General features: G+C 55.7%; 3 protein-coding genes, 2 non-coding genes and 1 pseudogene across 10 annotated transcripts in view; 3 read left to right on the forward strand and 3 right to left on the reverse strand.

Annotated features, from left to right (window-relative positions):
• The window catches only part of RPL7A (ribosomal protein L7a), a 199,057-nt gene that overhangs the window by 1,209 nt on the left and 173,270 nt on the right, over positions 1-24,578 (reverse strand). The window contains exons 1-4 of one of the 2 annotated variants that reach the window (XM_077851343.1): positions 1,419-1,504; positions 928-1,048; positions 559-708; positions 145-285 (exon numbers count right to left, since the gene is read on the reverse strand). In XM_077851343.1, the coding sequence (XP_077707469.1) occupies positions 145-285; positions 559-708; positions 928-1,048; positions 1,419-1,421 (415 nt within the window). In that variant the 5' untranslated portion in view covers positions 1,422-1,504. Of the gene's footprint in view, positions 1-144; positions 286-558; positions 709-927; positions 1,049-1,418; positions 1,505-24,578 lie in introns of those variants that run through there. The other variant, XM_077851342.1, reaches the window with a different exon arrangement.
• On the reverse strand, positions 27-100 carry LOC144287303 (small nucleolar RNA SNORD36). The gene has a single exon (XR_013355137.1). It is a non-coding gene; the product is annotated as a small nucleolar RNA SNORD36 (small nucleolar RNA).
• LOC144287306 (small nucleolar RNA SNORD24) lies at positions 783-857 on the reverse strand. The gene has a single exon (XR_013355140.1). It is a non-coding gene; the product is annotated as a small nucleolar RNA SNORD24 (small nucleolar RNA).
• MED22 (mediator complex subunit 22) lies at positions 1,607-7,754 on the forward strand. Of its 4 annotated transcripts, none has more exons than XM_077851347.1 (5): positions 1,607-1,749; positions 2,087-2,229; positions 3,605-3,685; positions 4,409-4,617; positions 7,030-7,754. In XM_077851347.1, the coding sequence occupies exons 2-5, from the start codon at positions 2,107-2,109 to the stop codon at positions 7,217-7,219; spliced, it is 603 nt and encodes a 200-aa protein (XP_077707473.1). In that variant the 5' UTR covers positions 1,607-1,749; positions 2,087-2,106; the 3' UTR covers positions 7,220-7,754. The 4 variants fall into 4 exon arrangements, with proteins under 4 accessions (XP_077707473.1, XP_077707470.1, XP_077707474.1 ...); XM_077851344.1 differs by having other exon boundaries at positions 1,663-1,820; XM_077851348.1 differs by having other exon boundaries at positions 1,673-1,745.
• Positions 10,934-15,741, forward strand: SURF6 (surfeit 6). Of its 2 annotated transcripts, none has more exons than XM_077851313.1 (5): positions 10,934-11,121; positions 12,114-12,350; positions 12,900-12,988; positions 14,106-14,303; positions 14,481-15,741. In XM_077851313.1, the coding sequence occupies exons 1-5, from the start codon at positions 11,028-11,030 to the stop codon at positions 14,958-14,960; spliced, it is 1,098 nt and encodes a 365-aa protein (XP_077707439.1). In that variant the 5' UTR covers positions 10,934-11,027; the 3' UTR covers positions 14,961-15,741. The 2 variants fall into 2 exon arrangements, with proteins under 2 accessions (XP_077707439.1, XP_077707440.1); XM_077851314.1 differs by having other exon boundaries at positions 10,940-11,121; positions 12,114-12,317.
• Positions 15,886-18,071, forward strand: LOC144285288 (histo-blood group ABO system transferase 1 pseudogene; annotated as a pseudogene).

Genomic DNA, 24,578 nt, shown 5'->3' on the forward strand with positions numbered 1-24,578 from the left:
GCCATCCTACTACTCTGGGCCCGGCTGTGACTCAGGGTTAAAAAGCTCGATTTTACTCTTCACAGAGATTCCAGGTGAAGAAATTCCTGCATCATTGTCAACAGCTGGCCCCACCACTCACCCCTGGAGAAGGGGCCCACTCACCAGCTCGAAGGACAGGCGGCCTCTTAGTGGGGACGTCCCCTTTGCCGGCAGCTTTCTTCTCGGCCCGGGCCAACAGCCTCTGCTTCTTCTCTTGCTTGGTCTCTGGTCTGTACTTGTGGGCCAGCTTAAGCAGTTGTGTAGCTGGAAAAGTCACGGTTTAGGCTTGTGTTTTAGGCTCTGGTCTGTGCCACCTGACCTCCCGCTAGGCCACTGTCCCCTCACACTGTGTAGTGATCCCTTCAGCGGCACCACCCCCTACCCTCGGGTCCCAGGAACTAGAGATTTCCTAAGTTATGATAACCTGACGTACTCGAAAACACCCACCGCCCCCCAAACATCTGCGGGTCCAGCCGGGTCACCACCCCGTTGCCCAGGAAGCCCCCCGTCCAGGAGGTTTTGTCCACAGCAGCTCACCTGTTTGGCGGTCCAAGGCCTGGGTGAACTGGTTAATGGCAGGAGGCACCTTGAGACGTTTATACAGGATGGCCCTCTGGCGCTGCAGCCGGATGTAGCGCGGCCACTTGACAAAGCGGGTGAGGTCCCTCTTGGGCTGGATGTCCTGTCCTGAGGGGAGGGCAACACGGTCGGCGCGGCTCAAGCTCCGGCGGCGCTGCCGGTAGGGCCCCCGAGGGTGCGGGTGCATCAGCGATCTTGGTGGTTTCAAGCGTCATCACCAACTCTCGGATAGCAAATATTCCTTCACATCACCTGCACGCACACCGGGAGCGCCCCCGCCCCGCCCCCGCCCTCCAGGCGGCCGCCTCCCGCCCCGGCCGCACTCACCGATGCCGAAGTTCTTGGGCCTCTTCTCGAACAGGGGGTTGACCACCTTCTTGGCCTCCTGCTTCTTCACCACGGCAGGGGCCGGGGCCACCTTCTTCCCCTTCGCCTTCTTCCCTTTCGGCTGGGCGAGAAGGGAGGGACCCAGTCAGCCCCGGCCCGCGCCTCGCCGTGCGGGGCCCCGCGCAGGCTGCCAGCCGTCAGGCGCTCAACACCTCGACGTGAGCCCGGCAGCCGCGGCCGCCCCGGACTCGGAACCGCGCGCGCCCGAGGAGCCCCGCATTGCGGCGCTGCGCTCCCCGCCCGGGCCCTCGCCCCGCACTCCCGGAGGCAGCACTGGGGTTACACACGGCCCAGCGCCTCCCTGCCAGGCCCCGGGGGGCTCCCCTAGCGCCCGGCGGTGGAGGGACCCCCGCACGGCCACGCCCCGAGGAGGATGGCGGCGGATAGAAGCCGGACTCGACCCCGGCACGACGAAAGCCGACATCACTCACCATCTTGGCTTGCCGGAGAAGAGAGAAAGAAAAGGGAATTGTGGGCAATATGTAGGCGACCTTGGAGATCGCGAGAACTGGAGCCCGCGCGGGATTTCGGATTTAAAGCGACAGGACCGCTCTCGCCCACCCACTCACCCCGCCCCCGCAGGAGGCGGCGCCCAGCGCGGTAGCCGCGGCAGGTCTGAGCGGGCGGGAAGCCGGGACGGGACTTCCGGGGAGGGGCGCGCGCTCGTCCGCCTGCGTCCCGCCTCCCGCCTCCCGCCTCCCGCCTCCCGCCTCCCGCCTCCCGCCTGCGTCCCGCCGGGTCGCCCCGGGCTCCGCGGAGTAGGTGGGCCGTCGGCGCGTCGGGGCGGGGTCGCCGTCTCTTCCCCGGTGTGACCCTCCCTGCCCCGCTGCCAGGTGGCTCCCAGGCCGCGAGCTGGGTGGGTCGGGGGCGCGGGCGCGGGGTCACCTGTGCGGAGCGAGCGGGCCCCGGGGCGGCGCGGGGGGCGTCTGCGGGCCTCCGGCCGACGCTCGCTGGCCCAGCGCGCCGGCCCGTCCGTGTGCCCAGGGCCGCACGTGTGCTGGCCGGGACGGGGCTCCCCGAGGCCCAGGCTCTGCTGAGGCGGGGGCACGGAGGGCGGCGGCCGGGGGTGGCTCCGCTCACGCCGGACCCCGGCCCGCAGGTGCCGCCCGAGGCCCGGCCATGGCCCAGCAGAGAGCCCTGCCGCAGAGCAAGGAGACGCTGCTGCAGTCCTACAACAAGCGGCTCAAGGACGATGTCAAGTCCATCATGGACAACTTCACCGAGATCATCAAGACCGCCAAGGTAGGGCGGGTGGGCCGGCTCCTGCCCTTCCGAGACAGGAGACAGGAGACGGGCGGGGATGGGATGGGGTGAGGCTGCGAGCCGGTGGTGCGGAGCAGCAGTGAGCGACGCGGCCAGGCCTTGTTCCCCCCACCCCAAGGCAACGGGTCACCCGGTGACCGAACCAGCCGGTCGGTTACCCGCTGCGGTGAGGTGGCCAGGCTTCCATGGGCCGCACCACCTACCAGCAGCATGGATCTGGGGGGGAGTGGACTCCGTGCCTTGGTTTCCCTGCATCCTAAGGCCCTTCTGGTGACTGGGTGACTTTGTGTAAAGTGGTTACGTGCGGCCTGATGCGGGCCAAGGCGCCTTTTGCCCAAGTGCCATCAGGGAGAAAAGCTGGGAAGGCCCCTCCAGGTGTCTGGGTGGGGTCGGGCAAACCTGCGGGGCTGCGCTGCACCAGGTGCGGGTGGATCTTGAGCCGCGGTAGACCTCAGAAGGCCGGGTAGCACCGTGATGAGGAAAGCTAGCCTGCATTAAGCATGTGTTCACTGAGCTCTGTCGTGAGGGCTAGGGCTGGCGTATATTATGCGTTTAACCTTCACAAGAGCTCTGTGGGACAGGCACTTCTTGTCTCCGTGTTTAAAAGTGGAAACTGAGGCTCAGACTTAGTAATTCGCCGAGGTCATTCTGCGAATAGCCAGCAGAGCCAGGATTTGAACCCAGGAAGTCCAACTCCTCACTTTAAAGTGCCCTGCCCCCAGCCCGGCCTGGCAAGGCCCCCTGTGGAAGCCCTGTCCCCATGGACGGGCTGGATGGAGCCTGAATAGCCTGCACTTTGGACGAGACAGGCCAGGCAGTGCTTCTGATTCCTCCGTTTACTGTCAGAAATGCCTTGAGTGCACCCTCTGTGCTGTCCCTAACTCAGGTTTGCACCCTGGAAACCCGGGATGGCACTCCAGGTTTCTGCGACAAACCCGTGAGATAGGTAATGACAGTCAAGCGCTGACCGTGGTGCCCAGCACCCTGGAGGCACTCGATAGATGGTTGCTTAAAAGAGATACGACGAGCCTTCACACGTTCAGTAATTTATCGAGCGTCTGAGTTAGTGACCTGGTTTTATACTGAACAGGGCTCTAAAAGAGACCTAGACCTCCTTGGCTGTGGCACCGCAGTCAGGGTACATGGACACCCATCTTCCTGGTGGAGGTGCCCCTTAGCTCCTAAGAACAGAACTAGAAGGCATGAGGCTGAAGGCTGTCCAAGGTCTGGCCAACAGGGCCCGGCAGAGAAGGCGAAGGGGATGAGAGGCAGCGGGTGTGGGTGTGCTGCAGCCGTCCAGTGACCCGCGGGCTGGGGCACCTGCCAATTCTGGGCTTTTTTGTTCGCCCTTCAGATCGAGGACGAGACACAAGTGTCGAGAGCCACTCAGGGCGAGCAGGATAATTACGAGATGCACGTTCGAGCTGCCAACATCGTGAGTCACTAGGTGGGGGGCACAGCCCCAGCTGTGCAAGCCTCATGGTCCCACTGGGGCTTCCTGGGTGGGGGGAAAACTACTTCTCAGGAGACTCCTCCCAGGCGGGGGGCTGCCTGGCAGCTGTGCAAGGGGTGGCAGACTGTCGCTGCATCCATCACGGAGAGTGCTGTGCACTGGTTGGAAAGAGGTTGATCCTGTCTCGCTGACGAGAAGGCTCCTGGAGATTCATTGTGAGAACAAAAGCACATTGCCGAACAAAACACGATGTGGGGTTTAATCCGTTCTGAGGTCACAGAACAGGCACGTCAGCCAAATGTTGCCATAGATTAATGCCCACGGGTGAAGATGCATAGGAGAAGCCCCGGAGATATCCTGCCCACCTGGCTTGCACACTGCCCCCAGGAAGTGCAGGGGCAGGAGTTCAGCAGGACAGTAGTTTTATCTTGGGGTTTGAGGCTTTGAGAAGCAGGCCATGTACCTGCATAACCTGGAATGGGAGGTCAGCGCCTCGTGGAGCAGCAGCCAGTGTGAGGGGAGGGACTGGGGAGCGTGTCATGCCGTCAGGGCGGTGCCATGGACCCTGTCCCCCGTGGCTCACTTTCAGTTCTTATTTCCTACAATGACCCCGTCATCGCTGTAGTCCCACTTTACAGACAAGGAAATGGAGGCAGGGCCGCTGTGGCTCCCCACCCACGTCTGCCCTGGTTCTGATGGCCACAGGTCCGAGCCGGTGAGTCCCTGATGAAGCTGGTGTCTGACCTCAAGCAGTTCCTCATCCTCAATGACTTCCCATCGGTGAATGAGGCCATCGACCAGCGCAACCAGCAGCTGCGAGCCCTGCAGGAGGAATGTGACCGGAAGCTCATCGCCCTGCGGGACGAGATCTCCATCGACCTGTACGAGCTGGAGGAGGAGTATTACTCGTCCAGGTACAGATAGGGCTGGATCCTGCGCAGAGCACACCTGTGGGCCCGGGCCCGGCCTGCAGCCCCGAAGGCCCTGTTTTTGCAAACCCTTCCTGGTCGTGGCAGCACAGACGCCTGCTCTGGTTTCAGAGCAGAGCTCGTGGTCAGAGTGATTGATGGACAATTTACACCGACTACCAGGCCCGGGGCAGCAGGATGAAAATCACAGAACTTCAGGGGATGGGTGGGCTGAGCCCAAGAAGGGAGCGCAGAGCCAGCATCCCTCCCTGCTGGGGCTGCTGACTGTCTCACTCAGGGCCTGTGTGCTCTTCTTAGCTTTTTATCAAGATTTAAACATTCCAGCCAGGCCTGGGCTAGCTTCTCTTGGCAGCCTGGGTTCGTGTCCAGGATATGCAGGACACTAGTTGTTGCCTAGGAATGTAGTTCCAACTGGGTATCACCAAACCTTCAGTGTATGTCAGGGCCCACATTGCAGCGGTGGGGGCAAGGGGGATCCAGAGCAGAGGATGGCTTCGAAAGCTGGGCCTGGAGTGCCTGCACTACTGAGTTCCTGTTCAGCTTAGCCTGGTTCGCAAACCAGAGCCTTCCTACACACTAGGCCCACGCCGGGCCCCAGGGGTAGCGGGCAAGACCTGTCTCCCCAGCCCATGTGCACCACTTTGAATCCTGAAACTGGAGTTGTATGATCTCAAGGAGTCCAGAGGAATCAGAGTCCAGGTGTGATTTACGTGCGGGAACAGGCTGGAGACCAGAAGGCCTTGCACCTCTGTCCCCAAGTCAAGTCTCAATTCACACAGAGTCAGTGGCCCGCGTGCCCTTGCCCAGACAAACCTGTTCCTCCTGTGGTGGCTTTCAGATGCTCCTTTCTGCCCCACGGAGACCAGCTGCCCCAGGCTGGTCTGTGGTCTGGGCCTTGGTTTCCCTGCCCTGTACTCAATACCAGCCCTCACTGTCCCTGGCTATCTTGGCCTCTGTGGGAAGGGACAGTGCCACTTTCCAACTGGAGTGGTTCTAGACTTTTCAGAAATTCTGGGGCCACCCTTGGTGCCTGGTGCCTATCAGCTCAGTAGACATGCGGAAGCACCTCATGCACACCAGGCCTTCAGAGAAGGGCCCTGGGTGGGTCCCTGGGGGTGGGGGTTGGGGGGTGTCTGTGTCGCCAGGGACATGGCTCACAGCCCCACTGCATTTTGCAGAGTACCCTCACGTCCCTGTGTTTGTTTCCTGCTGCCTCCGGGGCTGGGCTTGTGTACTAAGTGGTTACGGACAACATTTCAGCCCTGCCTCTTGACGTTGTGGCCTGGGTTAGGGGTGGCCTGAGGGACCTGCCCAAAGTCACTTGGACAGGACTGCAGGGAACCCAGGGGCCCAAGTGCCAGGCTTCCCACGTCCTGCCCTGTCGGTCTCTGGTTCATTCAAAGGGGTTCCTTGCTGCCCCTGGTGCCTTGGGAGGCTGAGTTCCTCCCTCATGGTAAAGACCTGTGTAAGGCCAGGGCTCAGCTGAGTCACAGCTGGCAGGCTGTGTGCTCCTCCGTGAAAGCCCCCGACACAGACTGCCATGCCCTGCATGCCCGTGTCCACGCTCGCCTGCTCTCTGCTCACGACTTGCTCTTTCTCTGCCTCTTGCCCTCTGCTCTCCTTGGGATGCCACTCTGGGCCCAAAGTGCTGAGGGCAGGAGCAAAGGAGGGAGTGAGGGGTGGGGTAGGATGAGGGGCAGGTCAGATAGGTGTGGGACCTCTGTGCTCTAGCCACCCCTTGATGGCCCTAGTGAGCCATGCCCCTCACCTGCATCCTCACCCAGGTTCCTCCCATGCCAAGGGAGGCCAACACTGCCGACCCCATGTTAGAGGTGGGGAGACTGAGTTCCAGGGGCCTCTGAGCCTGCTGGAGGCCACACAGCTGGTCCAGTGGTGCAGAAGGGAATGCCAGGGCTTCTGGTTCTGTCACCCCATTCAGGCAGAGTCCCTGCTGGCCAGTGAATCCAAAAAGAAGACCGGGTCTGCTCTCGGGATCCTTGCGAAGTATAGTGACTGTGGAGAGACCCTAGTGAGCTCTGGACACGTGTCCGGGGCCTGCAAGAGCATCTGGAGCCGGGGTGGGAGGTGGCGGCTCGGTGGGCTCAGCCCTGTGGCCCCCAGTGGGGGAGCACTCCTGGCTGGTCAGCGGGAGGAGACCGCTGGGAGGGTCACACAGCCTGCTGGTGGCTGGTCCTGGAAGGGCCTCCCCTTGAGGACCCTGGACCCTGAAGCAAGGGCAGCCCCACCTACCCACCCGCAGCCAGGCCAACCCAGAGGAGGGGAAGGCAAGTTTGGGGTGTGGTCTGTTTCCTTAACTCTGCTTCTATCTTGCTTCCCCTGCCCCTGCCCCCGCCCTGCCTGCTCCTGTCTCTCCCTGGGTTTCTGGTGGTGGAAAAGCTCAAGTCTTTGCGAAGCTAATGACCTGCCTCTGTGCGAAGCGTACTGGAGGCTGGACCCGGACACAGACTCTGCGGATGGCCTCTCGGCCCCCGTGCTGGCGTCCCCGGAGCCCAGCGCTGGCCCCCTGCAGGCTGCAGCCCCTGTCCACTCCCATGCCAGTGGCCCCGGGCCCACGGAGCACGCCTGAGCCTCCCAGGGCTCCCCTCCCCATGCCCCTAGGTTCTTAGGAAGGCTGGTGACCCCTTCAGCCTTGCCTTCCCTTGGGGAGCTGTGGTGGCCTGCCTCCTTGGGGACTTTAGCCCAGGGACAAAGGATGAGTCGCCCCAGGGCCGTTGCCAAGGTGGCCCACCACCCTGAGTGGTCACCTCTGTTCACAGCTCTCCTGGCCTCCTGGGCAGAAGCTTCCCGGCCAGTGTGTCCTGGGAGGCCCTAGTAGTGGGGCAGGAGGATGTCCTGCTGTTTTAAAAGCTGCAGTTGGTGCTCTGAGTGGACAGTATTAGCCAACTCCAGACTCCCTGTCTAGGGCAGGCCTCCCATGCAAAGCCCCACCTGCTGCCTTGTCCCAAGGGTCCCTACACAAGCGGACTGTCCCTGTGGGGGCTGTGACAGGGAGAGGGATGCTGCCCTTCTCACAGAAGCTAGGACAGGGACCTTCTAATTCTGCCGTATATGTTCTGGTACCTTTGTGATGAGACCGTTGAATAAAAGCAGCACTGCCCTTTTGTGTTGGTTGGCTCTTTCTTCCTAGTCCTGGGTCTCTTGGACCACCCTTGGTTTCCTAGTGACTGTCGGGAGAGCAGCTTTCAGGCTCAGCCTGGACAGCCTTGGGCTCCAGGGAAGCCTGCCCCCCCGTAGGGGCCCTGGGTGAGCAGGGACTTGGCCAGTTTGGGGTTGTGGCTGCACTGCCATTGCCTAGAACTGCCTGGGACTTAGGTCTTGAATATCTGGCAAGTGAAAAACGGCTGCCTCTCCTTCACATTAAAAGATCCAGGTGCCTGTACCCGTGGTCGCAGCGAGCCCTCACTGCCCCTGGAGTCCCCTGCACTGTTGGGAGGAGTGGCCACAGGCTGGGAAGGGGTTGAAGTGTTGTGTCCGCAGTCACCCAGCTGGGAGATGGGGTGCTAGGCCAGGTGCTGCGGTGCCAACACCAGCAGAACTGGGACTTCAACCCTGTGCCATCACTGGCATGCCTTCTCTCAGTGGCTATGTGGGGGAGGGGGGCCAGCCCACAATCCAGCCTCAAGGGCAGGGAGGGACACAAGCTGAGTTATGCTGGGTCCCACAGATCCCCCACCCCCTACAGCCAGGCAGAGGCATCCCACAGGTGGGAACATGGAGCCCGGCCCTGGCTCTGGTTTTCTGGGGCGGCCTGGGGAAGTTGTTTTTCCGTTGAGAAAACAGGTGATCTCTTTCCGACAAACCTTAATTGCTGCTAACAAAAGGAAATGCAACCAGTGGAAGCCCTTGTGAGGAAAAGTCTGGAAGGACTGGACCAAACCTGATGGGGTTTCTACTGTTTTCAATTTCTAAACACCTGAGGGGCAAGATCTCTGGACCATCGGTGTGACGCTCTCCTGGGCTCGGGATACTGTTCCCATTGGAAAATGAAATGGTTTTCCTCATCCTAAAGCAAGGTAGCTCTTTGCACCTCCTCCTCTCCAGCCCATGTCCCTGGAAGCAGAACCTACTGGACTCACGGACCATTTTCAACTCTTCCTTGAGCCTGCTTCCAGCAGGTTTGGTCTCTAGGACTCTGGCCGAGCTATACGTATTAAGGTACCCAGTGGCCTCCATGTTGCTAAACCATGAGTGGTCCTCAGTCATACCCTTTGTATCCCAAGTGTTTTATTCTGAGACCATCCAAACCCCTGGCGAAGGCATAAAGGTTGCATAAAGAACACCCACAGAGACACTTTTCTGGATTCATCTTTTGCATCTTTACTTGCTCTCACTTCTAAAAACCATCTGAACGTCAGCCGCATGCCTCATAACACCTCACCTCTAAATACCTGCCAGCTTGCCTAAGAAGACCAACATTCTTCATGGCCCGATGTCAGCATCAGGCCCAAAATGACCAATTGCTCCATAATATTCTCTAGGATCATGACACATTCTAACTTACCTAGTTCTCCAGCTGTTTTCTTTTATACTTATTTTTATTTTGCATTGCATTTGCTTATTATTTCTTATAGACTCTTGAAATTTAGGACAGGATCAAGGTGGTGGTCTGGGCTAGATCTAGAGTCAGTTCCAGATATACTTTTGGGGTTTTATTTTTATTTAAAAATAAAATTTTATTTTATTTTATAAAAAGATTTATTCACTCATTCTAGAGAGAGGGGGAGAGAGAGAGAGAGACTGCATGAGCAGGGGGAGGGGCAGAGAGAGGAAGCTGATTTCTCCCTGAGCAGGTAGCCTGATGTGGGATATGGTCTTCAGACCCCGAGATCATGATCTGAGCCGAAACTAAAAATCAGACGCCCCCTGCATATACTTTTAAGGGAGAGCCAACAGGATTTGCTCAAGGACTAGATGTGGGGAATGAGAGGAGGAGGCAAGGTGGCTTCCAGGTCTGACCTGTGCGCCTCCAAGCATATGGCGGCCTTAACTGACACATGGGAGGCAGTGGCAGGAGGCCCGGTGTGTGTGTGTGTGTGTGTGGGGTTGGGGGCAGACCTCTCTTCTCTACATACCCACGGAGATGCGTGGAGTTCGGGGGAATCATCAGCACCAGGTCACAGGCCCTGAAGGGGGTCACCGCACTGAGTTGACAGAAAAAGCAAGTGAGGCTCAAAGAAGAGAGACGGGGGAAGGAGGAAGGCCTGTCCTTTGGGGTCCCTGGAGTCCTCTGGGAACAGGATTTCAGGGAGGAGGTAGGATCAGCTGGTTAGACCCTCCAGGCAACTCTCACAGAAGAGGGGACTTAATATGGGCCGGGCTGCCGGGCCCTACTCCACTTTTCCCTCCCTGCGGCAGTTCTGCGGGCACGTGTCACCCCGTCAGCAAAGGCCTCCCTGGAGGTGGTGACGCAGGACGGGGAAGCCTGCCTTGCGGTGCGGGCCAGAGTCGCCCCGAAAGAGGGCCCAAGAGGGCCCGGCGTTGCTGTACCTTCCCGCATGCATCGCGGTCCCTCGGCGCCCCTGGCTTTGACGGTTGGAACTGACAGAGCCGGAGAGGGCGCGCTCTGGCCCAGGGGTTTGCTCCAGAGGTCGGGCTGGGGCTGGGGCGCTGGAACCGTGCGGGAAGACGGGGGCCACCGTCTCCTCCAAGCGCCACCCCACAGCAGAGGCTGGGCCGCGCAGCCAAGCCGGTGCTTCAGGCATGACCTCCCAGCAACCCTGTCACCCAGACCGGGCCCCCGTCGCCCTCCACGAACGTCGCGGTCTCCCAGGCGACCCTCGGAAGGCCCCGAAGGCGTCGGAGCCGGTCACCGCCACGCAGCAGGGCGCCGGCGTGCGGGGCCGCCCGACCCTCGGGGCGGGGCGGGGCGGGGCGGGGAGGGCGAGGGGAGGGGAGGGGAGGACGAGGGGAGGCGAGGGGAGGGGAGGGGAGGGGAGGGCGAGGGCAGCGCCGGGGCACGGGCGGGTCCCGGTCCCTCCCGGCGCCTCCCACCCTTCCCCCTGCGCACTGTCCGACTCGCCCAGGCCGTGCCGCGCTCCGCTGACGACACCCGCGCGGTCCCCTACGCGCCGACACGCCCTCGCCAGATTCCGCGGGGCCCGAGCCCCCGGAAGCGCAGCCGGTCGTCCCGAGCGCCGACTGCGTACGCGGCACCGCGCGGGGCGCGGCGGGCAGGGGCGGGACCCCCGCTCCCTCCCACAACGCTTTGCGCCTGGCCCCGCGCGCCTCTTCCGGCGGAGCCAGGCCGGACTAGTCGAGCACCACGCGCCGGCGGCTCGGCGCTCGGCCGGCGGTGCCTGCGCACGTGCGTCTTCCCGCGCGGCCGGAGGGGCGAGGGCGGCGCGGTCCCTGGTCGCGTCTCCGGACCCGCCGGCATGTCTTCGCTGCTCGCCAAGGACGCCTACCTGCAGGGCCTGGCCAGGAAGATCTGCTCCCAGCCCAGCCTGGAGCCGCAGAAGCGCACGTCCGGTAACGCGCAGCCCGCGGTCGCGGTCGGGCCTGGGAGGGCTTCGGGGGGCGGGCGCTACCCCGGGTGCGGCGCCCGGACGCCCCCCCCCCCCCCTCCGCCGCAGCCTCCTGCTTGGGGGCACCTACGAGGGACGGTGAGAGTCGCCGCGGACTGCTCCCCGGCCGGCAGCGCCTGCGGGCTCGAGGAGGGGACCCCGTGGAGCGGGCAGCGGGGGGAGCGGCGGGGAACGCGGTGCCTCCTGCCGGGGACGCGGGTGCTTGCGGGGCAGGGAGCCCGGGAGGCCGGCCCGCGAGCAGGTGGGACGGAAGCGGCCCCCGGGGCTGGGACGTGTGGGTGCCGCCTGGGCGGGAGGGGGCGCGGGGGCAGCGGCGGGAGAGGACGGACTCCTGTTTTCACGCAAAAAGCGGACGTAATCCTTAGACGGAGTTCAAAAATTGAGCGAGTTATTTAAGCAATTGGTAATCATTTAGGTTTGTATTTTTCCTACAAGCGTATTTTACGTTTGAAAACGTCTTTTGTGTGCTCGTTTGCCTCCTTAAACATAAATGTTACTTAACCTGTTAGAACGAAAGCTGGTGTCATTCTTTTTTTACGGGCGCACAGCACTTTGCCAGGTAGCAGTGCCTTACGCTGCTCTTGTAGGTGGGTGTTTAGGTTTTCTTGGGTTTGCCTAGTTTTTCCCTCAGAAAACGTTGTAATAAAAATACCTGAGGCCACGGCTTCATGCACACCACGGATGGATTCTCACAAGCAGACTGCTGGGTCATGTGGATGTTGATTTTTCAGGGTTTTGATATGTGTGGCCAGTCTTCTAGGGTTTGTGGGTCTGAGCTCTATGGATACGGGTCTCTGGGTCCTCCTTCCTGATTCATTCTCAGCCTATTCTGGGGATTCGAGCTTTTACAAGATTTTCTTTTTTTTTTTTTTTTTTTGGCCAGTTAAATGGGTCACAAAACTTGGGACAGCAGCCCTTTCTAATTTTGTATTTCAGCCAGTAAAGCTCGAAGCTCTGAAGCTGCTGGGCCTCCCAAAAAGAAGAGGAAGACAGCGCAGAAGAAATCCCAGAGGCGGGAGGAGAAGGCTGTGGAGCCTAAGTCCCAGGCCCTGGAGGAGAAGTCTCCCCCAGCTTCCAGGGCTGGAAAGCCAGCAGTAGCCAAGGAGGAAGAGGCCTTCAGCTCCACGGGATCCCCAGCAGGTGGGGATGTCGGGCAGGGCCAGCTGAGATCAGGTGAAAATGTGGTCCTCGCGATCATAAGAAAACACTGTGCCAGGCACACTAGGGTAGCTTGAGATTTCCCAGAGAGTGAGCTTTCCAGGGACAGACCCCAGGGGCTCTGAGGGTGGATGGTTCCAGGCCATTTGGCAACTGGGTCTGGTGGGGGGCAAGGTCATGTCCCCCTGAGGACCTGGAGCAGTTTTCCCTGAGGAACCTCACTGCCTGCACATGTCTGAAGGGAATTCGTGAGAGCTGACCTGTGGGGAGATGTAGGGAAACCCAGGTTGCAGAAGTTGGAAGAAATGAGAGATGGGTTTGGTTTGCCCCATAGGAAGTGCCTTGTCATATCGCAGGGGGGTGTTCTGTTCTGGAGGCTGTCCTGGGGGCCAGTCCAGCTTGAAGAGGTGGAGTAGAACTTACTGAGGCTGCCCTGCAGGTCTATGAGTGGCCACCTGGTGGTGGTAGTGGTGGGAGGTTCAGGCTTTGAAGCTGGGCCTTAGGAAGAGGGACAGGAGGCAAGGAGGGGGTGGTCTTCTCAGCTGTCTATTTTCTTCCTTGTAGATGCTCTGGTTACAGAGCCTGACTCTCTCTTTGCCTTGGAGGTTGTGCGACAGCGGCTACATGAAAAAATTCAGGAGGCCCGGCATCAGGTGACCCAGGAGGCCTCTGGGTTGTGGGGAACAGTGTGGTTTATTAGGGTGGTTTCCCTGCTGTTTGGAGGAGAAGGTGCCTTGCTGCTCTCTGTGGGGTTGGTTCCCAGCTCGGCCAGCCATTGTGGGGCTGGTGGGAGAGGCCTCAGCTGCCACTGCCACTCCTGCCAGGGCCTTAGCAGTTTTGATCAGCAGGAGATAAGGTGTGGTTTGTGGCATCTCACAGGGGCCTCTGTTCCCAGGTTTACCCACCTTGTATGATCTGTGCTGAGCTGCAGATTCCTTGTGCCCTTGGAGAGAGGCTCAGCCTCCTGTCCCTGGGAAGCGGGAAGCTCCCTTTGCTGAACACCCCATCGGGCAGCCCTTGGGTCCCCAGAAGTGTCATGACAGCCTTGTGAGGTAGGCGAGGGCCGGAGAGAAGACCTCCACTGGGAGCACAGACCTGAGCCAGCCTGGGCCTTTTCTGCTAGTGGTGTAGTCCTCCTGGTCAGCCATCACCTGCCTTTTCCCAGGGGATGTCCCCTGAGCCTCTGGCTGTGTGGGGACGGTCCCCTACCTTCTTTGTGTGCTGCCATGGGTCAAGCTAGGAGGTCGTTCCCAAGGGGTAGTCCAGGCTCCAAGCCTGGCCTTCCTACACACAGGTCTGGGTCACCTTGGTCCAGGGTTTTCTTGTTTGCCTCCAGAAGAAAAGGCCATCAGTGACAGAGCAGAGGTCAGACATGTCACTAGCAGAACGCTGCTGTGGTCAGCACGGGCACTGAGTCATTCTGACCTGATGCTACATTCCAGTTGGTGGCCTTTGCTAATCCTGTGCTTTTCATCTATAGAATGATGCAGGATATGTCATCTGTTGGAGCTTTAGGAAGTTACAGTCGCTATGCTTGTAAAGTGTCCTAGTGTATATAAGTCCCTAGGAACTGAAAGCTGTGGTTCTTATTTGTGGGTCCTTTGCATTCTGGGCAGTAGATGATTTCACAGGCGAGCACTGAAGTCAGTGGGCACTGTGTCCTGCACAGCAATCTCCTACCTGCTTTTCTGCCCTGATTCCTCATCCCAGATTCGGGGGCCCCAAGTTGGGAGGACCTTAGGCTTGAGTTCTTCCTTTCCTCCTCTCCAGGGCCGCACCACCGAGCTGTCTCCTGCCGCCTTGGAGAAGAGACGGCGGAGGAAACAGGAGCGGGACCGGAAAAAGAGAAAGCGAAAGGAGCTGAGGGCAAAGGAGAAGGTGGCACAGGCTGCAGAGGTTGCTGAGCCGCCCCATGAGCCCCACAAGCCACCCCCTGAGGAGGCACAGTCAGGGCTGCTCTTCAACAAGGTGTGAGGGGCATGGAGACTCTGGCTTTCCCCTAGCTGGCCATGTGGTTCTAGCCTGTGGTTGCCCATCTGCAAAGTGGAGTGGCAGCAGTGCCTGCCCACAGGGGTGCTCGGGAGCATTCATGGGAAAGGTTCCGAAAAGCTGTAATTCACTGGGGTTGCAACCCTTCTTCCTGAGGTGGAGGTGACTGCGGAGCAAGCCAGCAGCAAGGCCCAGCGCCGGAAGGAGAAGAGGCAGAAGCTGAAGGGGAACCTGACGCCGCTGACGGGCAAGAACTACCGGCAGCTGCTGGAGCGCCTTCAGGCACGGCAGGCTCAGCTGGACGAGCTGCGGGACCAGGATGAAGGGAAGGCCCGGGAGCTCGAGAGTAAGATGAAGTGGACCAACCTGCTATACAAGGCCGAGGGCGTGCGCATCCGAGACAATGAGCACCTGCTGCAGGAGGCCCTGAAGCGCAAGGAGAAGCGGCGCGCCCAGCGCAAGCGCAAGTGGGAGAAGCGTACCGCCCACGTGGTCGAGAAGATGCAGCGGCGGCAGGATAAGCGGCGGCAGAACCTGCGCAAGAAAAAGGCGGCCCGGGCAGAGCAGCGCCTGGAGAAGGCCCACAGGAAGGGCCGCATCCTTCCCCAGGACCTGGAGCGGGCTGGCCTGGCATGAGGGCCTGCAGCCCGGGTACCCAGACCACGCCCCTGACCTGGGACTGCCCTCCCACATCCTGGGACACTGAGCAGGAGCTCCTGGCCAGCAGGAGGCTCCGTGGGCTCACCTTGCCAGTGGGTTCTCAGGGCTCAGCTCGTATGTGTCAAAGGAGGAGTGCTGCTGACAATGGAGGCCTGGATCCTCCAGAGCCCAGAAAGCTGTGACTGGGCCCGGGGTCCAGCCTTCTCTTAGGAGGTTGTAAAGCTCCCCGGACGTTTGCAGGGTGAGGGATGAATGGAGGCTGCAAGGGCTCTGGGGGGCATGTCACTGGCCCTTCTTCCCCACCGTGTTGGCATAAGCTGGGAAAGAATGGCCTTTGGAACTGCCCATGTCAGTCCAAAACTCACCTGGAAGGGAGGAAACTCAGAACTGCTGTACCCTGAGGCAGAGGTGGAATGGGCCTCAGGACTGGCAGAGGGTGGAGCTGACCTTGGCTGAGACTGGGAGGGAATCATCCTGAGCTGACTTGTAAGAGGAGCAAGAATTAGAGCTTAAGGGTAAACATGTGCATGAAAAATGTTCAGGTGCCTGCTGGGTTGGGGGTGGGGGGTGCCTGAGGGACTCAGTTAAGTGGGCCTGACTCCTGATTTTGGCTCAGGTCCTAATCTCAGGATCCTCAGATTGAGCCCCATGTCTGGCTCTATCCTCAGTTTGGAATCTGTTTGAAATTCTTTTACTCTCCTTCTTGCTTTTCCTGCTCTTGCTGTCTCTCATTTTAAAATAAATACATTTTCTGGGAGGGGGAAGTTGTCTTCTGGAAGATGGGCACAGTATACAGGACGCTGGGAGGAAGAGAGAGGCGGGGTGGGTGGGAGGGTGTCAGTCCAGGAGAAGGCAGGAGATGAGGAGGGATAGAAGCTAGGACTCAGCGAGGCTATGGAAGATGCCCAGTGAGGTGGTGGAAGTCCATGCATACCTGCCAGCAGCAGAACCACTGCAGACGCACAAGACCGGCAGGGGGCTGGTGTGGATTTCGTGGCTCGTGAATCACTTTTCAGTAAATCCTTGATAACTTTTGTAAACTTTTATACTTGGGTCTTTATACACACCTATGAGTCGACCTGTGTGGTAGAGTCCTGGAAGTGAAATTTAAAGTTTTGATATATTGGTGGCTCAGTCAGTAGGGTGTCCAACTCTTGAGTTCAGCTCCGGTCATGATCTTTGCCTGCAGGAATTGAGCCCTGCATCAGGCTCTGTAGTCAGCATGGTGTCTGCTTGTCTCTCTCCCTCTCCCCACCCCCACCTCTCAAATAAATAAAAAACTATAATCTTTAAAGTTTTGATGGATTTTCTCATATGCCCTCTGGAAGGATTATAAAAATTGGTATTTTCGGGGGATCCCTGGGTGGCGCAGTGGTTTGGTGCCTGCCTTTGGCCCAGGGCGCGATCCTGGAGACCCGGGATCGAATCCCACGTCGGGCTCCCGGTGCTCCCAGCCTGAGGGAGGAGGAAGCACAAAGGCCCATAGGAGCATGGCAGGCATGTGTCAGGAACATCAAGGAGACGGCCTGCCCACACAGAAAGAAGGAGAGAGGGGAGGAGACCAGGTCAGAGGCAGATCTTGTAGGCTCTGGTAGACCGCTGTAGGATCTGGATTTACCTTTTTCTTTTTTTTAAAGATGAGAAGCCATCAGAGGGTCATGAGTTGGGAGAGAGCTATCATTTAGACATTATCCATCATTTGATTTTTATCAACATCATGGATTAAGAAAATACGTTATGGTTGAAGCTACACGCTCTCAATACCAATCTGAAGGCCTCTGCTACTCTACGTTGATTCACTGTCTTTAGCTAGTAGATTGGCTATGGTTTTTATTTTTGGTTTTTGATTTTTAATTGTGTTAAAATGCACATAGCATTTATCATCTTAGCTATGTTTAAACACCATAGTTCAGTAGTGTTAGATTTGTGTTTCGGTGCCACCAGAGGGCCGCGCATCTTCACAAGCGTTTTCCTCACAAAACTGAAGCTCTGTGCCCACTGAACACAAACTCCCCACTCCCCGGCCTCTGGCACCCACCCTTCTGTCTCTTTCTAGGAATTCGCGCATTCTAGATACTCCCTTTAAGTGGAATCAGACAGTGCTTGACTTTTGCAATCGGCTTATTTCACTCAGTACAACATCCTCCAGGTGTGACTATGGGGTCATAAGCTGTCTATGCCCTAGTCTGTTTGCTGCTGTTTGATCTGTTTAACACCCACCGTCTCTGTTCTGGGGTGCCTGTCGTTGGTCTTAGATACGTGGTCTTCCTGGAGCTGTTCCTGCAGACGGCAGAGAAGCACTTCATGGTGGGACACAGGGTCATCTACTACGTCTTTACTGACCGGCGCCGATGTGCCCCGTGTGCCCCTTGCGGAAGGGAGGCCGATCGTGGTCCTCGAGGTGCGAAACTATGCCCGCTGGCAGGAGGTGTCCATGCACCGCATGGAGATGATCAGCAATTTCTCACAGCAGCGCTTCCTCCGTGAGGTGGACTACCTGGTGTGTATGGATGTGGACATGAAGTTCTGCGATCACGTGGGCGTGGAGATCCTGTCCCCCCTCTTCGGCACCCTGCACCCCGGTTTCTATGGGGCGGCCCGCGAGGCCTTCACCTATGAGCGCCGGCCGCAGTCCCAGGCCTACATTCCGAGAGATGAGGGTGACTTTTACTATGCAGGGGGCTTTTTCGGGGGGTCGATGGTCGAGGTTCTCCAGCTGACCACAGCTTGTCACCAGGCGATGGTGGTGGACCAGGCCAACGGGCTCGAGGCCGTGTGACCCGATGAGAGTCACCTGAACAGGTACCTGCTGGACCACAAGCCCACCAAGGTGCTGTCCCCGGAGTACCTATGGGACGAACAGATGCAGCAGAGGCCACCTTTCCTCAGGAAACTGCGCTACGTGGCAGTGCCCAAGAATCCTGCAGAAATCCGGCAGTGACAAGCGTGGAGCCCCGGGGAGGTCTCTGTTCAGGCTGCCTCCTTAGCGGGTCTTCCCCGGGCAAGGGATCTGCCAAAGATTGGATGGTGTGGCTGAGTCCCTGGGCCTCAGTGTCCTCTCCTGGAGAGGTGCCCATCACTCATCCTTTTTTTTTTTTTTTTTTTTTTTTTCTCATCCTTGTATTAAAGCTGGGCTCATCCTTCATGCTGCCCATAAGGTCACCTTCTCCAGGAAGGGCTTTGATTGTCCCTTTCTCTTGCTGTGGAAACACTCCGCGCTTCACTCTGCATCTATGTAGCACTTGGTGTAATCCCTGGGTGAGCTGTGCTGCCATTCTGCTCACATTCCCTGTTGGCCATGCCCATTAAGTATGAGCTCCCGAGGGCAGAGGCAGTACCTACCATGGTGCCTTATGCCCAGAGACTCTCAAAACCTGTTCCCATTTGAGCCTAAGTGATCCATAAAAACCTAGTGAACCGTGCACACAGGCAAGGGGAGGGTTGCCCAGCCTACAAGACTTTTCCTGATTTCGTTTGTGCATATTGGTATCTTGTTGCTTTAGGTTGTCTTTTCCTCACGGATTTGTGGGAGTTTGTTATGTGTTTTGGCTGTTAGTACTTTCCTCAGACACATGTTAAAAATCTCTTTTCAGTTTTATGTTGTCACTTCAACTCATTTAATTCAGGTAAATTTATTTATTTATTTTTATTTTATTTTTTTTTAAGATTTTATTTATTCATGAGAATACACAGAGAGGAGAGAGAGAGAGAGAGGCAGAGACACAGGCAGAGGGAGAAGCAGACTCCATGCAGGGAGCCCGACTGGGGACTCAATCCTGGGTCTCCAGGATCACACCCTGGGCTGAAGGTGGCGCTAAACCACTGAGCCCCCCGGGCTGTCCCATAATGCAGGTAAATTTAACAACTCATCCCTTGCCTTGAAATCATGAAGATGGTGTTTTATGTTATCTTCCAGAAGCTTTGTTTTTGCCTCACACTTAAGTCTTTAATCCACTCATACTGACTTGTGTTTGCTTTTAATGTAAGGATCTGATTTAGTTTTCCTTTCTCTAGATAACCATTATCTTAGCACCACCTATTAAAATGCTGTTGCAGTCTTACCCAGAAAGTTCTTTTCCTGACTTGGAATATTATGGGCCTCATACTGTCAATTGTCCCCATGTGCCTAATCTGTTTGGAGCTCTCTGTTCTGTTCTGTTGGTCTATTGGTCTGTCCCTGTGGCAATAACACATCATCTTAGTTACTCTAGCCCCATAATCAAATTTTGGTATCTGGCCTGGCAAGTCCTCTCCGCTGATTCTTTAAAAGTAGTTTTATTGCTCTTGACCTGTTGCATTTCCATCTGACTTTTATATCTTCCGTCAAATTGCACAAAGGAGCCTGCTGCAGTTTTTTATTTTATTTTATTTTATTTTATTTTATTTTATTTTATTTTATTATTTTATTTTATTTATTTTTTTTTTGGAGAGAGAGATAGAATGCAGATGAGTGGTGGGCAAGGGACAGAGGCAGAGGGAGAGACTCTTAAGCAGACCCCACGCCCAGTGCAGAGACCCACTAGGAGCTCGATCTCACAACCCTGAGATCATGACTTGAGCCAAAATCAGGAGTCAGACTCTTATCGGCTGCCCCTCCCAGGTGCCCCTGGCTGAAGTTTTCATCAGAATTGTGACCAGTAGAGCCGAGCTGATCAGTGGCTGCTGGAGGTGCCCCTCCCCTCTGCCAGAAGGCTCACAAGCCAGGGCTGGGTCCTCTTGAGGCTGGGAGGGAGACCACCGCTTCCTCTCCCCCAGCCCCGGGGTCAGCTGGCATCCCTGGGTGCTCTTCAGGTGTCGGGGTGCCACCTCTAAGTCTGCCCGCATCTCTGTACACCATCCTCCCTGTGTGCGTGTCTGGCCCTTCCCAAACAGGTGAGAGTTCACAGAACACAACACACGAGATCCTTCTGTTGCAGGGATTCTCTGCCTTTAGTGCTGTAATTCTTGGTCATGCTGCTTTGAAGAATGAAGAGATAGACCAGGTGAAGAGTGGTGGGCAGCAAAGAAAGTTTATTGAACAAGAGTATAAGGCTCCCAGAGAGGGAGGGGTCAATGTTGTGCCCAAGAGCCGACACCGATGCAATCACACGATTTACAAGCTCGAGCCTGGATCCAAGTATACCAGTCACAGTGGAGCAGGGACTTGGACCCCGAGCCTAAGAGGCTTAGCAACTTTATAGGGGCCAGTGGCCAATGGGATACACAGAAAGTTGCACAGTCATGGTGGTCCCCTGAGCTGGATTTCCTATTAGGGTGTGTCCTGGTCTCTGACTAGGGCGGGGCAGTGCCCTAAGTAATAAGCAGGTCAGCACGGCAGGTGCAGCCCAAAATAGTCAGTCCTGCTCTGCTTGCCCAGGGGTAGGGGATTTTGTTCAATTTCCTGGGTCCCACAGTCCCGAGAGGGTTGCCCCCAGAGTTTCTAAGTTTAGAGGTTTTTATGAGCTCTTTTGCAGAACTATCTTAACTAAGCAATCAGAGCTTTGGTCACGCATCTGTCTGTTAGGTTAATGTCAACATGTCAATGGTCTTTTGCTGACACCTGGGGGCTTATGTCTACACTGCCCCTTACCTGTGATAGGGACAAAGTCAGTGCTGTTTTATCTTAGCTGTCCTGAGGCCATATGTTCTCGTTGGGGACTCCTGTCCTGACTACCTAGCTGTCCAACTAGTCCTGACACTTCCCGCAAAAATCGCTTGATGAACAAATCACTCTTGGAATTGAAAACCAATCCAAGCTTGAGCGTTTCATTTTCTTTTCACTTTCTCTCTCCCACTTCTTGTCCAGTGCTCTCATGCCTTGGAGCACGCTGCCCTGAGGATCCCCAGTCCTCTGGTGTAGACTGTTTACACTCCCTTGATCTTAAGTGGAATGACGATTCAAGATCAGCTCCCCAAGTGGCGTCCAGCCGGAGTCACCCCCGGACAGTGCTTCCCAGCCGGCCCAGGGCACCCCCGCTGCCTTTCTGACTTTCAGTGAAACGTCTCTGGGGAGTCAGTGCAGGAAACTGTGTTGTGCCCAAGATCGCGAATCCGAGAAACCACCAAGGAGCCGACACCGATGCAAGCACACGAGGGTTTATTAGCAAGCTCGAGCTTGGGTCCAAGTATACCCGACACAGCGGAGCAGGGACTTGGACCCCGAAGTGGGTTACAGCTGGGTTTTTTTATAGGCTGGTCTAGGGGATTTCCAGAAGGGATGGAAGGATTCTAAGATGGGACTTTCTACCATGGGCATGGGCTCTGTTGTCTTTCTGATATGGGATTATCTGCCGAGGACATTGAGGACATTCTGCAGTTTTTCCCCTTAAAGTTCAGCTCTTATTCTCAGGGACCTAAGATGGCTGTACTTGTGCTAATGCTAAACTTTAGGTGGGATGGCCTTAATTTTTCTCGGCCTCCACAACTGTGCCCATGGTTGCGGCCTGGAGACCTCTCTTGTTACAGTGAGAATGTTTCCCTCTCTTCTTGCTTAATGAGAACTGTAGTTTTTCCCCTTAAATCAGGAGTGGATTTTGAGTTTGGTTAAAACTTGTAGTCGACCGTGAGGATCATATAATCTCTCTCCTCCTGTTAATAGAAGTGACTTGTAAATGCCAAGTCCTTATATCTGGGTTTCCTACCCTCACAAATCTGAATTGACCCTACCTGGTCAGGGCATATTACTCTGGCATATTGGTTTATTCTTTCTTTTGTCCGTATTCACCAGGAAGACCCATCTATGGCGCCCGTTTGGGATCTTTCCGGGAGACGTTGGCATCATGGTCCAGATAGTCTGGGAGATTGGATTCAGAACCTTATCTTCTACGCCCTGGGATATTTGAGTCATCTCAGGATTGTTTTTGCTCAAAACGCCTGGAGCCTACTGACATTTATGGCGGTAAACACCTGGTGGGGTCTTCTTGTTCCTTCGATGATAGGAATGTAGATCAGAGTCACATTCAAGTTTTCTACTTTTTTGGTAGATATTTTATTATTTTATTTGTGTGTGTGTGAGAGAGAGAGAGAGAGAGAGAGAACGAGCAGGAAGGAGAAGCAGAGGGAGAGGGAGAAGCAGGCTCCCCGCTGAGCAAGGAGCCCAACAATGCGGGACTCGATCCCAGGACCCCAGGATCATGACCTGAGCCAAAGGCAAATGCTTCACCAACTGAGCCACTCAGGCGCCCCTCAAGTTTTCTACTTGAATCAATTTTGATCATTTACGTTCTCTTGGAAAAGCTTCCACTTTATATTGATTTTCAAATTTGTTGGAAAAAGAACAGCATTTTAGGCTTACAGTGACTTTAAATCTCTAGAACCTAAAATCATACTGTCTTAGTGCTAATGCTGTTTATTTGTGCTTTCTTTCTCCTTCTTTCTGATCTTTTTTTCAAGATTTTATTTTTTTAACTTGAGAATGAGAGAGAGAGAGCATGAATGGGGGAGGAGCAGAGGGACAAGCAGTCTCCCCACTGAGCAGGGAGCCCTTCACAAGGCTGGTTTGGGGCTCCACCCAGGGCTTCACATGGGGTTCCACACGGGGCGCAGTTCCAGGACTCTGAGATCATGACCTGAGCCCAAGTCAGATGCTTAACCTGCTGAGCCACCCAGGCATCCCTCTTTCTGATCTTATGCGAGTATTGAAGACAATCCACTTTATTTTTTGAAAGAAGCGTCTAGCCTATTGTTGGTTTGTCTATTAAATGGTGGTTTCTGCTTTATATTTATTAGTGTATTCCTTTAATTTTAGTTTGGTCTATTCTTTTCTAGCATTCTTGAGTGGAATGCTTAGTTAACAGGGTCATTTGTTTGGAATGCTACTTGTTCCTAAGAACAGCATGTGGCTGGGACCTTCCCTTTGAGTACAGCGCAAGTAGGTTGTGGCCCTGGGCGCTTATAACCAGTGTGCACACTGTCACTCCTTCCTAAATACTCTGCTTTTATTTCTTCTTTAACTCAACATTATTTAGAAGAAATCTTAAAACACCAAAGTGGTAGGTTGTGATTCCTGTGGCTATCCTTTAGCTGTTTCTTTCTGGATGTATAGTTTTATAGTAAGAATAAGATGAGTGCACAATTTTAACTCTGGGGAATTGGTTGATCTTCTTTAATGGCTTACTGATGCGTCATTCAAAAAATTGTTATGGGCAGTTGCAAACAATGTACACAAAATAGTACAAACACTTTGGAGAGTGTCTGGCAATTTCTTGTCAAGTTCATATCTACCTACTGTATAAACCTTTGGTTCTACTCCCTGGTATCTGTCCAAGAGAACAGATGTCCACCAGCAGAAGAGCAGACAAGCAAAGTGGAAGGAACATTCACAGAATGGACAAATTCTCAGCACAGGAAAGAAATGGACTGTTGATGCAGGAGGAATGTGAATGAGTCTCCAAAACATCACGCTGGGCCAGACACCAGACACAAGGGCACACAGGCTGTCCGGTTCCGTGTGTCATATCCAAGCAGGGGCAATAGCTCTCTATGGGGACTGAGCGGGTGCCACAGAGCTAGGTGGTGGTAGTTGTCTGGAAAAGAAGCAGGAGGTGCCCTATTATAGGTGATTCAGAGTGTATTGCAATTGCTGAACATTTTTCGTGGATTTATTGTATGTAGATGATTTACCAATTAAGAAGACCAGGACTCTCCCTGCTGTCAGTTATAGTATTCCAAATATTGGAATTTGATTAGTGTCTGAGGACTGTCATACATAACCAAGTACCACAAACTGAGTGGGTGACAACAGAAATTTGTCGTCTCCCAGTCCTGGAGGCTGGAAGTGTGAGATGTACGTGTCGGCAGGGCTGCGCTCCTTCTGAAATGCTGGGTAGAAGAATCCTGCCCCTTCCAGCGTCCAGTGGTGACCATGCACCCTTGGCCTTCCTTGGCTTGCAACTTCCCCATCCCGTCCCTGCCTCTGCCTGGCACAGGCTTGTCTCTCCTTTCTGTGTCTACATGGCCCATCCCTCTGCTCCTCCATTCTCTGTGTGAGGCCATCAACCAAGTGGATAAAAGGTCCACTCTACTCTGCTAAGACCTCACTTTAATTTGTATCTTAATTGTACCTGCAAATACCTTATTCCAAATCAAGTTACATTCACACGCCCTAGGGATTAGGATTTCACCCTGTAGTAGTGGAGGGGACACAATTCTACCCAAACCATGGATTAAATCAGCCTTTCTGTTCAAATGCTGTATATGTCTACTGCCTCCTTTGTTTTAATTAATAGGTTTTATTTTTTGGTAAAGATATTATTTATTTCTGAGAGAGAGAGAGAGGGAAAGAGAGAGCACAAGCAGGGGGAGCAGGAGAGGAAGAAGGAAAAACAGAGGGAGAGGGAGAAGCAGGGTCCCTTATGAGCAGGAAGCCCGACCTGGGGGCTCGAATCCCAGGACCCCAGGATCATGACCTGAGCCAAAGGCAGACACTTCACCGACGGAGCCACGCATGCACCCCAATAGGTTTTTTTTTTTTTTTGAGCAGTTTGAGGCACACAGAAGAACTGTCTCCCCCTCTCCCCTGCACACCTTCCCTAGTGCTGTCATCTTGCCTTTGGGTGGTACACTTATATGTGATGTATAAGACAATATTGTTTCATTCATGTTAAATGAAGTCCA

This window comes from Canis aureus, chromosome 16, assembly GCF_053574225.1.
Source record: "Canis aureus isolate CA01 chromosome 16, VMU_Caureus_v.1.0, whole genome shotgun sequence".
Classification (NCBI taxonomy): Eukaryota; Metazoa; Chordata; class Mammalia; order Carnivora; family Canidae; genus Canis; species Canis aureus.

What these genes read in the sequence shown, in the direction of transcription:
- MED22 (XM_077851347.1), top strand. Translation starts at nt 2,107, where the DNA reads ATGGCCCAGCAGAGAGCCCTGCCGCAGAGCAAGGAGACGCTGCTGCAG. An exon ending in ACGTTCGAGCTGCCAACATC is followed by an intron (nt 3,686 to 4,408) that starts GTGAGTCACTAG and finishes TGATGGCCACAG; the next exon opens with GTCCGAGCCGGTGAGTCCCT. An exon ending in GAGGAGTATTACTCGTCCAG is followed by an intron (nt 4,618 to 7,029) that starts GTACAGATAGGG and finishes GTGGTGGAAAAG; the next exon opens with CTCAAGTCTTTGCGAAGCTA.
- SURF6 (XM_077851313.1), top strand. Translation starts at nt 11,028, where the DNA reads ATGTCTTCGCTGCTCGCCAAGGACGCCTACCTGCAGGGCCTGGCCAGG. An exon ending in GCCGCAGAAGCGCACGTCCG is followed by an intron (nt 11,122 to 12,113) that starts GTAACGCGCAGC and finishes TTTGTATTTCAG; the next exon opens with CCAGTAAAGCTCGAAGCTCT. An exon ending in TTCAGGAGGCCCGGCATCAG is followed by an intron (nt 12,989 to 14,105) that starts GTGACCCAGGAG and finishes CCTCCTCTCCAG; the next exon opens with GGCCGCACCACCGAGCTGTC.